The sequence below is a fragment of the Condylostylus longicornis genome, unplaced genomic scaffold (assembly GCF_029603195.1).
Source record: "Condylostylus longicornis isolate FDR11 unplaced genomic scaffold, ASM2960319v2 ptg000040l, whole genome shotgun sequence".
In the NCBI taxonomy this organism is placed as follows: Eukaryota; Metazoa; Arthropoda; class Insecta; order Diptera; family Dolichopodidae; genus Condylostylus; species Condylostylus longicornis.
In genome coordinates, this window is record NW_026578009.1 from 13,303,227 (window position 1) to 13,318,371 (window position 15,145).

The window sequence follows — 15,145 nt, forward strand, 5'->3', positions numbered from 1 at the left end:
AAATAAAAAAAACATAAGTGCATTGATCTCGAGTAACTGCACCTTTAATTTTTTACATAAAAAATTGCGAATAACACGAAATATAAAATCCATGAATTAATGAAAAATATTATACGAGTACGAATAAAATTTTCTTGGAAAGCTTATCGTAAGTATAAAAATATATTTTTTAATAAAACTATTATTAGTAGCTATACTCGTATATGAATGTTTTCCATTTAGGATTTTAACCTTTTAATCTAAAAATTAATGAATGATTCAAAATTTTTGGGAGAGGAAAATGAATTTTGGTTTTTACTTTGTTTTATCAAATTGACTTATAATTTCACAAAAAAAAAAATATTTTACAAAGAAATTCGCTATGAAATTTTATTTTCTAAATAAAATGGGCCTAGATTGAGGAAGTGAGAATTAAGGTTTCTGTAGAGTTCAACCGCCTTCATTTTTAATATCCTTATTTGTTTATTATCTTCATTTATAGAAGTTAATAGCATTTATATACATTTAAATTTTGTTTTGTAAATTATTTTTCCGATTCTGTATAATTTTAATGATTTTCAGGGTAATTTTTTAATTATTATGAACTATAATTTTAACATATACACGTAAATATGTACTCATGTCATTAAATACTTATAATTATTTGATATTAACCTTATGAAATTTGTATTTTACGTAAAACATTTTCTATAAAAATAAATTGAAACTTATAAATATTTTGAAATATTTCTTAATAATCTTCAATAGAATATTGGAATAATATTCAATGGAATTTTTAATTTAAAATTCATTTTGCATACAGTGAATCATTATGATAGTATCTCTCGCTTATTTCACTGATTTATTATTAAAATACATATAATTTTTATTTAAATATAGATTTTTTTTTGCAAATATTAAATAATTTTAATGTTATGGCTGTCTAATTAAGATCTTAAAGCTTATTATTTCATCAAATGCTTTTCTATTGCTCTATGGTAAATGCCTTAACAAATATTTTAAAAATTCTAATATTTATAATTGTATTACAATCCTTTTCTCATACCCTCTCATATCTAAAACAATCGAAGAAAAAAAATTGTTTAAGTTAATTAATATAAAGACAAGTTGTCTTGTTTTGTCACTTGTTATGTCACTTTTTGGTAATGTGAAATTAATTGTGTCTTGGACCGATCCACCAGATCTCAATTAGCACAAATGTGCCGTTTTCCTTCCACTACCCCGTTGTCCTCTGGTATGGTAAATTATAACAGGTTTTGTGAAAGCCCAATGGTGTTTCAAATAAAGTACAATATTGTTCCAAATAAAGTACAATAAAAAATACTAAGAAACAAATTGAAAAATTATTTCAGGTATTATTTTAAATTTTTCTGATTGTGAATTATTAGAATAGGCACAAGCTCTCTCTTTGTTATTTTTTTGCTTTTCTGGAATCCTGTGTAACGATTTTGGTAGCACAAAATTTATTATACAATAATAAACAAAACTTATTCTAATTTAAAATATATTTTTGAAGATCAGATAAAGTGCAATTTTTTTCAATACATTCGTGCATATAATCATGTCAAATAATCCGTTGATTTCTCTCAAAAACAAAATATTAATTTTTTTTGCAATGATACATTTTTTTTTTTAAATAACCATTACATTTATTTTATTTGTCAAAATATTTTATCGATTTTTTTTTAAAATTATTAATGCATATATTTTTTCTCCATTTTTCTTTTAATTTTCAGTGATACATCAATATCAACACGTGTTGATATGCTAACACCAGCTATTGAAGTATATAAACCACCACTCTGACATAAGGATGACACTTTGGAGAGCAATCTTGGTATTCCATCAACTAGTAGTGATCTTTAACATAGGCTTAATTACTAATGCCCATTTAAATTATATAGCTACTTAATGATAGAAAAAAAAATAATTAAAAAAAAAATAGAAAAAAAACCCATTTGTTCTTCCATTATAGTGTCAATCAAAGTCTTTAATTAATTTTAAATAATGTGTAAACAAATTTAGAAAAAGAAAAAAAAACAATTAATAAAGTATATTATAAAAAACAAAGTTAAAAGAAATTGAAACAATGGAATTTGATTAGAAATATTGAAAAAAAAAATAAGAAAACAAAAAATTCAATTTAATATAAGTAAAATTAATAATAATAAAAAAATTACACAATAAGAAATTAATAAAGAATTTATAAAAAAAACAAATTTATAATTTATAAAATTAATAATAAAAAGTAGAATTGCCCGGAATTAAATTAAGAAAAAATTAAGGAATTAATAAGAAAAAATAGATGGTTATAAAAACAAAAAATATAGAAGAAGAAAAATAATGAAAAAAATTATAGTAGAATGATTAGAATATTAAAATGAAAACCCGACTTTTAAAATACATATATACATATATATATATATATGAATATATAACAGTACTCGTATAACAGATGTATAACAAATAAAATTATAATTAAATAAATTAATAAATTAATTGTTATAATGTGTGTAAAAATTTTTTTTAACAGATTGAATTTGATGAAAAACCAAAAAAAAAAGAAAAAATAAAAGCAATTTGTTGCATTCTGAGGTGAAAAAATACAATAGTGTTATATAAATAATTATATATTATATAAAAAAGTTATATAATACTACGTACATACATAATTCTATATTCTATGTTTTTTTTTAAACATAGAATAAATGTTTATACAGAAAATTGTCAAAAGAAACCAAAAAAAAAAAATTAAAAGAAAAACAATATTATATAAATGAAAGAAAATTATTTATATATATATATATATATATATATATATATATATATATATATATATGTGTTTAGATAGTTTAATAATTAATAATATATCGTAGGCACAATATGTCATAATGTAGTTAGTTTCTCGTATTATAAATTTAATTTTGTTAAAATATTAAATATATACATGTACATATATTGATGTAATGTGCTTATATCGTATAATTACATTCGTTTAAATATATAGTTATATAATTTAATATATATATATATATATATATATATATATATCATACCAGTTATAATATAATCATAATAGCTATTATAAAATAATATACATGTATGGAATGATTTGATATTTAATCAAATAAATTATGAAAGAGTAAGCGGGGGACCGTGGGGGGCGTCAATCAAATTAGAGTTGTTAGTTTTTTTTGTAAAATTAATAAGTTAATAGTATTTATTATAATTATATTTACATACATACATGTACGCATATATTATATGGGAAATAGAAAATGTACTTATTTTATTAATTTTTTTTAACATAATATTGCGTAAAGCTTTTCAGAGTATAAAAGTTAATAGAACAGATTTAATTTCTTTGAAATTTTTTACAATTCATGTAATACGTAAAAGTATGATAAAAAAAATCTGCAAAACTTGGAATTGAGGATTGTTATGGTCTTTATATATATATGTATAACAGTTATTATACTACTGTTTGCATAATAGTTATTATAATTTATAATACTGTAAAGCAAAAACAGTTATGCCAATAATACTAACAAGTGGTAATTTCACTTAAAAATCTAATTTTTTATTATCTATTTTAATTTATGTATGTATATGAATTCGGTTATATCTTGATACATATGCCTACTTAAATTAGTATCTTAAATGTTAGAAAAAAGTAAGAAAACAAAGAAACTTGTACTTAAAGATTAAAATAATTTTAATAAATTTAAATTTCTAAAACCTAAAGTTTTTAAATCCGTTCACAAATTTTTTATTAAATTCTGGGTAAAATAAAAATATACAAATCTTCCAACACAATTTTTCGGCCTGTCCACTTTTCTTTTTTAAGGGCAAAAATTTTAAAATGATTTTTCAAAATTGGATTTTTTTTTTTGTTTTCAATTTAAAGTTCACGAAAATTACAGAAGAATGCCAAATGAAACACGCAAATATTTAAAATAAACAAAAATTCCTTTGGTTCGAAAATGAAAATTTCTTTTAATTTTTCCATATCATTTATATATTGCGTATATTATGCGTGATATATATAGTGAGCAGAGAAAATATATCAGATAAATATTATAACTTTTCGAAAATATTTTCTATATTAAAAATTTCTGTGTACGATATTTCATAAATTCAATTTTCATTTTCATCGAAAATGATTCGAAAAATTTTATCTATGTATATATGGTTGCGCCCCCTATATAATTATTCCTATATTAATAATAATATATTAACAAGTATCTTATATAAACAAAATTAATTAATATTTTTTAGTGATTTAGAATAATTTTAATCCTATTAATTGTAGGATTTAAAAAAAATTATCAAAATATATACATATAACTAAACCGTATATATATACATATAAAATAAAAATACTTGTATATAATATATACTATATTTACGTGTATGAGTTTTTATTGTATATACATATATATGTATATAATATACTTAGGATGTATTTTTTATTAGATATTAAATACATAAATTGTTGCACATCCATTAATTGCTTTAAATATATTCATTAAAGATTAAATTATAAATTTTAAAAAACAAAGATAATATTAAAAAATTAAAAACAAATAAATGAAAAGAATTTTTTGAATTTTGGAATTTTAAATTATTAAATTTGAAATTTTTCAATTTGATGCTATATACATATATATATGGAGAATATATATGTATGCATAAAAATTATAATTATGAGAGAAAAATTTGTAAAAAGAGAAAAAAAAAACAAAAATTATTAATCTTATTACCATTTTATATCAACTGTGATCATATTTTTTAAAATATGCAACAGAAAAGCAATTTTACAAAAAATTTTTATTATAAATTAAAATATGAAAGAGAGAATAAAACAAAGAAAAAAAAAACTCAATAAACTATTAAATATTTTTAAAGAAAAAAAAAACAAAGAGTTTAATGTAAAGTACCTTATAATTTTGTGTGTTAAAGGATTTGGTAAAATTTTTTTTATTGGAAATTGAAAATATTGGAAAATTAAATATATTAATTGCAATTAGAGCTTTTATTTTTTGTGAATAATTTTCTTTTAAAAATTTAAAATTATTTAAGGAAAAAAAATTTTTTAATTTATTCGTAAATGTCAAATATATTTTAGTTAATAAAACAAAATAATTATTTCATACCAATACCAGTTAGCTCCAATATTTAAGAATCTATCGAACTGTAATAACAATTACTGTAATTATGTCGGGTAAAGCTTGTAATAATATTTATTAAAGAAACATGAGCGAAACCCGCTCTTGTACATAATTGTTTGAAATTTTTTCCATATTTCACCTATTATCGAAGCTGCGGCAATACTTCAACTTTTTTTTAATAAACGGAATTTTCTTTTAAGATTTCATTATATTGAACAACAACTTCCTCAAATTTTTCATTAAAAAATATTTGGGATTTTTTTGTATGCTGAATGTTTTAATATAGGAAGCCAATTTATTCATGGTGATCCATTGTGACATTTGGTGATTTTGGTGATCCATTGTGACATCATGGTGACATTTGTCTTTTTCTTGACTGGTTTCATAAAACATAATATTATCATTGTCCTTTTCGACTACATTGTATTAATCTAAAAAATATTCATAAATACTTTAAAATTTTATGTTTACACTTTAACGTATAATTCTTTTTATTTAGTTTATTTACTATTTAATCAAAAAAACGTAGAAGCATAATTATTATACCAGTGCGAACCTATGTTCGAAGGGTATATTAAGTTTGCCTTACCGTTTGTAACGCTAAGAAATAATGATTTAAGATATAGACGCAAGTATATCTTTTTGATCAGCCTCGAATTCTGAGTTGATCTAGCCATGTCTGTCCGTCTGCCCGTCTGTCCGTCCCAACAATAACTCAAAAACTAATTGAGCTAAGTTCACCAAATTTTCAAAAGTGATTTACTTCGGTAAATGCCACAACCCTATTTAAATTGGATATGATTGGGGCACTGGTTCGGGTAACTGCTATACTATACTTCAAAATTTATTTTTCTATACCTCAGAAACTATAAAGGCTGTGGTATTGAAATTTCACGTATATTAGTATAGGACCAAGGTTTTCACTTGATAAAATTCACTGAAATTGCTTAGCTTTTTCTGGTAGCTGCCATACAACTTCAATAGTAGTTTGGCTATATCTTAGAAAAAATTGAAAACCTAGTGCTGAAATTTTGCATAAATTAATATGGTAAGTTAAAGTTATGGTGTGCCCCATAGTCAGCCATGATATATTTATTCGTACATAGGATAGAAAGTTCGTATGGGTATCCCAGAGTTGACACGGTCAACTCTATTTTTTTTTCGTTTTTTTTAATAATTTTTACAACTTAAATAAATATAACAATGCTTTAAATGTTAATTTCTGCCTATAATAAAATATTTTTTGATGTTTACGAATAAAAGAATTGATCATTGCAAATCAAAACCATTTGAAAAACATAAAAATTATATTTAGCCATTTCATGTTCAAAGCAAAACACAATTTTAACTATAGGAAAAAATTTTAAATAAATAAGAAGTAAATAAGAAATGATGAAGTTTAAAAAAAAAAGAATATATAAGAAAGCTATATAAAAATTTAAAAAAATACAGTGCTTGACAATATGTTAAAATTATAAAAAAAAAAAATTAAAAAAAAAACATGTGGTTAAAAAAATGAAATTTTATTTATTAGTTTTCCTTTAGTTACTCCTAAATTTTAAATAGAAAAATAGAAACAGTAACAAAACCAAAATATATGGAAACTATTGGTCTCTCCACATTGTGATTATTTCAACAAAATGTTTAAAAATATTATTATTAAAATTGTTAGAGATGAGCATTCATATGCATACACACATATAGTTAAGAGTAATATTTATTTATCGTATTTTGCATAATATTGTTTTTTGTTGTAGAAATGAATTGTTTTTGATTTTATTGGTTATTTTATTAATTTTATATAGAAGTTACTAATAAATTTCTGACGTGAGATATTTAAGTTGAAAAATTTGGTATAGTCACTTGATTTATAAAATACTGTTTGTGTATATATACATATATAGAACTTAAATCAAATTTTATATAAAATTATGTTTGTAAAGCAATAGAAATCATAAAATATGAAATCTATGAAAGCAATATAATAGATATGAGCTAACATTTAAAATAATTTTCAAGTGCACGTTACCTATACCAATTCAATAATTGAATAGGTAAAAAATTTATGAATTATTCAATTGCAAATGCTAATGTAGGATTTGAATGCATTGAAGCGAATAATGCATTCCTTGTGGTAAATAATATTTCTAATTATTATACGTCTCCAGTACAAAAGTGTAACTCAAAGGTAAATAATGTAAAAATATTCGTATTTTTATGTAATTCCGCCTGAAAAAATAAACCTACTTTTTTAAAGAACGTTGAGATTTTTATGTAATATATATATTTTTTTTGTTTTTGTTAGTTAAAAATTAAATATATATTGCAATCGTGTTCAACTATTCTGTATATTCCCACAAATAACAGTGGTATAAGAAACTGTTTATACATTTTGGAAAATTCAATTAACGTATTAATTTCCATTGAAAAATTTCAAACTGTTAAAATAAAAATTTCTATTGCTATCAATCATATTACGTATTTATTTTAAATAACATAACTGAAAGCGTCTAAACAGGGTGATCTATATGCAGATCTAACGCGAGCTTAACTTATTCAAGTATATAATTTTAATTATTGAACAAGCCAAAGAATGCAGAATTTTGAAAATGTAGTTCTTAAGGTTCTTAAGGCCTCAAAGCTTTTAAAACTGGACGTACAAATTAAATATAAAGCTTTTATAGCTTTACAATTCTAGCATTAAGAGATGAATTTTTAAAAACCCCCAAATTTACATTAAAAATTGCATTTTAAATATTTTCCCTATATATATGTATAATATACACATTTCTCTGCACTTTATCACTTCCTGTCTTTTTATTAAAACAAAAATTCAAAAATAAACAACGAGAATAACTTAAAGCACTGCTTTGCATTTATGAATATATTTGTATAAATACGTATGAACGGCTATATTTATTTATTTAATAAAATTATTATATAAAATTTTTGATTATACTTATTTAATTTATAATTTTATTAAAAGTAATATTTAAAAAAAAATACCAATAACCTTAAATAAAGTAAAAGAGGATAACCAAAATTTCTTATGAACAATAAAAGGCCTGAAAAAAATTTCATCGAAATTAAAATTACCTAAATCAAAATAAACAAAGACAAAATGGAATGAAAGAGAATAAAATTTTTCTTAATATTTTTGCATTAAATTTGTTTAAAAATCTTTCAATTACATTTAACAAATTTTTAATTCACATTTTTCTCAGTGTACTCTGATATTGGCATATAGAAATTCTTTGATTCATGTGAACTGTAAGAAATAGTTTTTTGAATTCTGAATTTTAACTAAAGTTTTGGCTTTGTAATAGAAACTTTTCAAAATAATTAAGTGATTACTTTAATACTCATAACAATTATTTTAATAATAATTTTTTATGCTTAAAACAATAATTGCACTTGATGCTGGCTGTTTTCATGCTTTTGCGATATTATATATGAAAATTTATCGAAATTACTAAAATTTCTTAAAAAAAAAACAACCATTTTCTCGATCTTTTACTATTAGTGCTCTGGAGAGTGTTTTAATTGAAATTTTTTTTATAATCGTATAGTTCTTATACAATAATTGAAAAATTTTTCCTCCCATCTTAAATTTGAAAATAAAAATTGAAACATATTCGTAAATCTTTAAATTTCATTACACTTATTAATGAATGTATAAAAGTTATTAATTTAAAATTAATTTTCTTATTCATACAATTGCATTTTTAAAGTACATATTTACATAAATATAAAGAAAGCGATATTATTCCTAAAAAAATTGTCATAAAATTTGTTCTTTTCAATTATATTATTTATATTATGAATGTATATAGTAAATTGCAGTGGACTTGCATTTATAATAACTAATTAACATCACAGCGGATTAAAATAGCCAAAAAGGGTATTAAGTAAAGTATTAAGAGTTATTGAAATATTAATTCGATTAATATTCAAATAATATTTGAAATTATTTAAAACATGGAAAATTTTAATATAAATAAAGTACATTATATTTGTGACCCTTAGCGCATATAACAGAGTTGTCAAAAAATTATGTATTCACATTAATTGATTGTTCATATATCTGAGAATGTTAATATATGTATAAATGCGAGGCTACTGTATATATACTGATATAATTCATAAAATAATATAAAAAGTAAAAATTATTATTTTCATTATCATTATTATACAAAATTGAAATATTATATTCGATTTTTAAGCAAAAATATTAAAACAAAACAAAAAAAAACACTGCGTTAACATTAAATTATAGGTAAATGTATATAGATTTCAGTATACAACTTATTTAATATTATAATTAAATAAAAACAAAATGTATATTGATTAATTAGTGATATTATTAATTTTGTCGTTTTTCATAATATTTAATTAATTTTGAATACAATTTATTTATTTATTATAAAGAAATAAAAGAAAACATTAAATAAATAATATATATATATATATATATATATATATATCGTATATATTTAGATTTTAGAAGTATATATAAATTGCGTGTAATATTTATGCTAAATTTCATTAATATATAATAATATAGGTACATAATTTATAAAACTATATGAAAAATTATTATAACAATTCAAATAAAATATATAAATTAATTTCCTTTTTGGTTTTCCTATATACTACATACATATATTATATTTTGTTGCAAAAATTTCAGAAAAATCATTAATTATTATAACATTTAAATATAATTATATAATTATAATATTATAAGAATTTAAAAAATATAATAATGTACAGGTATATTTTATATATGTATATGATATTTAAAAATTTAAAATAATAAAATATTTTTCTCGTTTCAGTACTCATACTTACATCTTACATTTATGCGAGTTATAATTAACTATCTTTTTATTTTAAATACGTACGACATCCTTGCTGACAACATTTAAATATCGAATTCATAAAAACAATTGTAACAATTATTCTTGCAACGTCGTCATTTCCATTTCTTTTTCATTCAAAATACCCCTTAATCGATATACTCGAAGTGTAAGTCGAAAAAAAAAAATTTTATTTTATTTTCTGTTGGAAGGGAAGAGAATAGAAGCAGATATAGAAATAATAATGCTGAATTTCAAATTATTTTATTCTATAAATTGCTCGATAAACCAATGTTATGATAAACAATTAAATATTGAATTGCATATTAAAAGCACAAAAAAAAACAAGTCAATGTTAGTTATCTTTTTCCTGATGTAAAAGAATAATTACTTAGAATTGCACATATCATGTACATTGACTTTGTATAAAATACGAATACCAAGAACTTTATTTGCATTACATAAAATTTATGCACTACCGTATTCAATTACTCTCTCACGTTACACTCTCCTTTTAGTTACTATGAACTACTGTTATGTTTTGTAAAACTTTCAAAGCAATTTAAATTTTGAGAGAGGACATAATTATCTTATAATAATTTTCTCATTTGCATAAAAAAAACGTAGACGAATTCTTTTTTCAAAGAACAAGCTAAAACTTCAAAGCAGAAATGTAAATGTTTAGATTTAGAATTTATAAAAGAAACTACTAGAGAAAGGACACCTTAATAAATTTTTGAAAACCATCATAATCGTAAATATTGTACAAAAATAAATTTTATGAATTTTTAAAGAGACACTAAGAATAATATTATTTACTTTGAAAGTGTCACACATTAAAATTGTTATTTCAGATTGTCAAATAAAATAAAATTGTAATATAAAAAGATTGTGGTTACATTTAATAAATTAGGGTTAAAAAAACAAAACCCTTTCTTTAAAATTATGGTGAAATATAATATTTCAACACACATTTTATCTTATATTTTTTAATCACTGATTTAAGGGCAACGTAGGAAAATTATCATTGATTTGTTTGCGTTTATAAATTATAATTGCCACTTTGAAATCATTGAATTTCATATAATATCATTATAATTTACACATAATAATTATATACATTCATACATACTATATATAGATGCCTATTTGAAAGACTGATCCAAGTCGTATTGAATTTGTATAACTACATGCGTATATATATATATATATATAAATTAAACAAAAAAAATTTGTTATTAATTAATAAAATCGTTTCATTTTTATAAAAGAAACTAAAAAACTATACACATATACACAAATATATATAATAGGAAAATAATATTAATATATAATTTTCATTAGATACGACAGAAATTTTTTCAAAATATATAAAACTATAAAAATATTAAATATTAAATATTAAAAAAAAAATTTTTTTTGTTTTCATTTAATTTAATTAAAAATATTTTATTATTTATTGAATTTAAATATCATATACATATATAATGTATGTTCAATATATTTTTTATTTACAATATATATATATATATCTACATAGATATTATATGTATTGTATTAATTTTCTATATATTTAAATTTTAACAAAACTTGAAACACGAAAAAACTTATAGAAAATATATACAAAATATATTCAAAATAAATATTTAAATATGTGTAATATAAATATGCAAAAATAAAAATAATAAATTAAATGTCTTATACTTTTATATTATTAGATACTTTAAAAAATTATAAAATACATACATGAATAATATACAATATATATATATATATGTATACATAATATATTTGTTTAAAAATGAAAATTAAGTCAAAATAGTTTAATTACTTTTTTACAAAAAAAAAAAATTTAATAGAAAATAAAAATTAAAAATAAAGAAATTAGAAGCCATATATAAATTAATTATAACAGAAACAAAAAATAAATGAAAGAAATGAGAAATTTTCAATGAAAATTTCAATATTTTTATTATTATTATCCTTAATAATTAATTAATTATATATATATGAACATAAATAAGAAAATATACGTTAAACATTAAGAATTATTATTTCTGTTATATTTATTGGAAAACTACAACAAAGAGTCAAACAAAAAAAAAAATAAGCAAGTAAAACCTATTATCAGAGTTATTGTTGTTAACAGGAAATGGATAAAAATCTATATAAGACTACATATGTACACATATATAGTAAAAGTAAAAGAAAAATAATGATATTAACAATATTTTATTATGTTCTTTTTTTATTATTTTATTATTTCTTATTAATTTTGTAAAACCAAAAAAAAAAAAAACAAGAATTACATTGATTATAAATTATTTATTATTTTTTGATGAAAACTAAATATGCATTATATATACGTACATATATTTATTTATTTACAAACAAACATTAAATTTATATAATAATTAGTAAAGTTTTTACTTTTTTGTATAATCATAGGTTATATGGGATAAATGTCATAATTTTAATTTGATCTAAACTTTTAAATTAATTACAATAATTTTTCTTTTGAATGTGAAAACAAAATTCCCACATGCATTTTGAAAATTATTAAAAATTGAAATATACCTTATACTAGTAAATATCTTCCTTGAGTTCCATAATATCATAATCAAGCTTTTAAATTCAATTCAAGAATTTTAATATTTAATCTTCACAAAGGCATACACTAACTATATTATCCCTCTAAAAATTATAGAAATTCAAACTTCGAAAAATTCCAATTTCTTGTCAATTTAGTCGGAAAAATAGCATTAAAAAATGAAAATATTATACTCGTAATAACAAAATAGACATTAAAAGTAAACATTTTTTCCAATCTACTTTTGATCAAATTTTGGATATGCCTTTTCTCGAAGATGATAAATTATGGAACTCTAAAATTTTAACAGTTTCTTGAAACTAATAAATGGTTTATTTTCATGGTTGTTCCGAATTTTTATAAAAATAAAAAAGATAACGGTAAATATTTTCTGATCAATAAATATAATTATTTTTCTCAACTCACCGTCAAATTCGACCATATCTAAAACGTATAATAGTGTATTTGCAACCATATATTAGGTATAATAATATTATGTTATGGATTTCATAATTATTACACCAGTTATATTCTGCAGAAAATGCAAAAAATTACTTTACAATCACATTTTAAATAAATTAATAATATTAATTAATTATTGATATGTATAATTGCAATCGATTTTTCAAATTAATGATTATCTTTATGAAATATATAAGAATTCTATAAATCAATGGTAATATTTCGAATGTTTTAAGAAAAGCAAATAGAACTACTTTTGCAACTAACTTGCACAAAATATTTTATTTCAATATGGTTCAAATGATACTACATACTAAAATATATCGTAATTTAAAATTTAAAGTCCTCATAGTAAAAATAATCTCATAATTACAAGTTGAATTATCAAACTATCAATTAAATCCGAAATACATACATATAATTGAAAAACATAATTACAAAATAATACCAATCCAAATTTTAATGACATTATATACTGAAGATACGTATAAATAATTATTTAATATTAAATTTATAATGTTTGCGTGGATATACTAATTATAATTACATACTCATATTATACATACATTCGTGTATCGACATACAAGAAAACTTTAAATTTCTTTTTCATTTTAAAAGTTTTTCTGTAAAAATAACTACTAAATTATTGTTTCATACACATATACGTGCGTATATTACGAATATATATGTATATATCATGGGTTTGTGTATATATCGAATATATTTTTAAAATGAAATTAACTTAAAAATGATTTATAATTTTTAATGATTTTTTTTAAATTATTAATTTTTAAAATTGATCTATTCTTATTGTATAACATGGTATAATCGTATATATACAAAAAATTTCTTTATTAATTATTTTATTATACTAATTGAATGTACCTTAATTAAAATAATAATCAAATATACTCGTATAGAATAAGGAAATAATTTTCTTAATTTTGAAAATTTTTATATTGTGAATTAAAATTATTGAATGATGATTTTTAATTATTAAAAATTATTCAAAACTATATGCAAAATTATCTCTCATCAATTATTATTAATTATTATTAATAATTTTTGTTCATGTTCAATGCTGTCAAATTTTATTAATAATTATTTGAAAATAATTAATAATTGTTGATTTTCATTAATGAAAGTATCGATCATTTTAATTAATGACAATTTGCATTTATGTACGTGTAATGAATTTATTTGATTAAATAATTTATAATTTGTAATCTATACTTTGAATTTCAATGTAATTCTTGATATTTTCTGTTATATAAAGCATTATTTTAAATTTTTGTAATCTATTACATTAAATTAATTAACTTAAAACTTAAATTTTACGTAAAATCAAACGCCAATCACAGGCATAGCAATTTTTTCTGTTAATTTTATTTAATTTAAATTTTTAAAAAATTGTTTGTCTAAATTACAGAAACTTTAAAATACAATTTTTTTAACAATTAATTTAAAAAACAATTTTTTAACAATTGTTTTTAATTTATAAAATAAAAAAATAATAATTATTACCGTTAGTTACATACATGTATAGTATAAATATATAGAACGAAAACAAAAAAAATTTTTTTTTAAATATACCCAACGTGCAAGGTGGTGTTAGTTACCTATTATTTTAGAATAGAGACAAAAATATATATTTATATATATGTATATATTTATATATATATATATATATATATATATATATCGATTTATAAATGCAATTTCATTTATTTTATATATGTAAAATAAATGAAAATCTGAATATATATATATATATGTATATTATATTCAGATACAAAATGAATATATAAATTAAGTGAATCCCTAATAAATTAATAAGAATAAAAACCGAACAAAAAAAAACAATGAAAACAAAAACTAGAAACAAAAAAAACATAAACAAATAATAAAAAAGAAGGAATTTGTTTAGTTCTAACAAAATTGAAATATATATATATATATATATATACATATATATATACATAAATATAATATATATATGGATATATTATATATGTATATAATCAGTTGAAATAAGTTAATTATGTTATATATATGAATTAAGA

At 19.9% G+C, this 15,145-nt stretch overlaps 1 protein-coding gene across 1 annotated transcript in view; it reads left to right on the forward strand.

Annotated features, from left to right (window-relative positions):
• Positions 1-2,749, forward strand: part of LOC129609589 (protein tipE) — a 71,002-nt gene extending 68,253 nt beyond the window's left edge. The window contains exon 2 of the mRNA XM_055521600.1: positions 1,737-2,749. Within this exon, the coding sequence (XP_055377575.1) occupies positions 1,737-1,806 (70 nt within the window). The 3' untranslated portion in view covers positions 1,807-2,749. The remainder of the gene's footprint in view (positions 1-1,736) is intronic.
• The last annotated feature ends 12,396 nt before the right edge of the window (positions 2,750-15,145 follow it).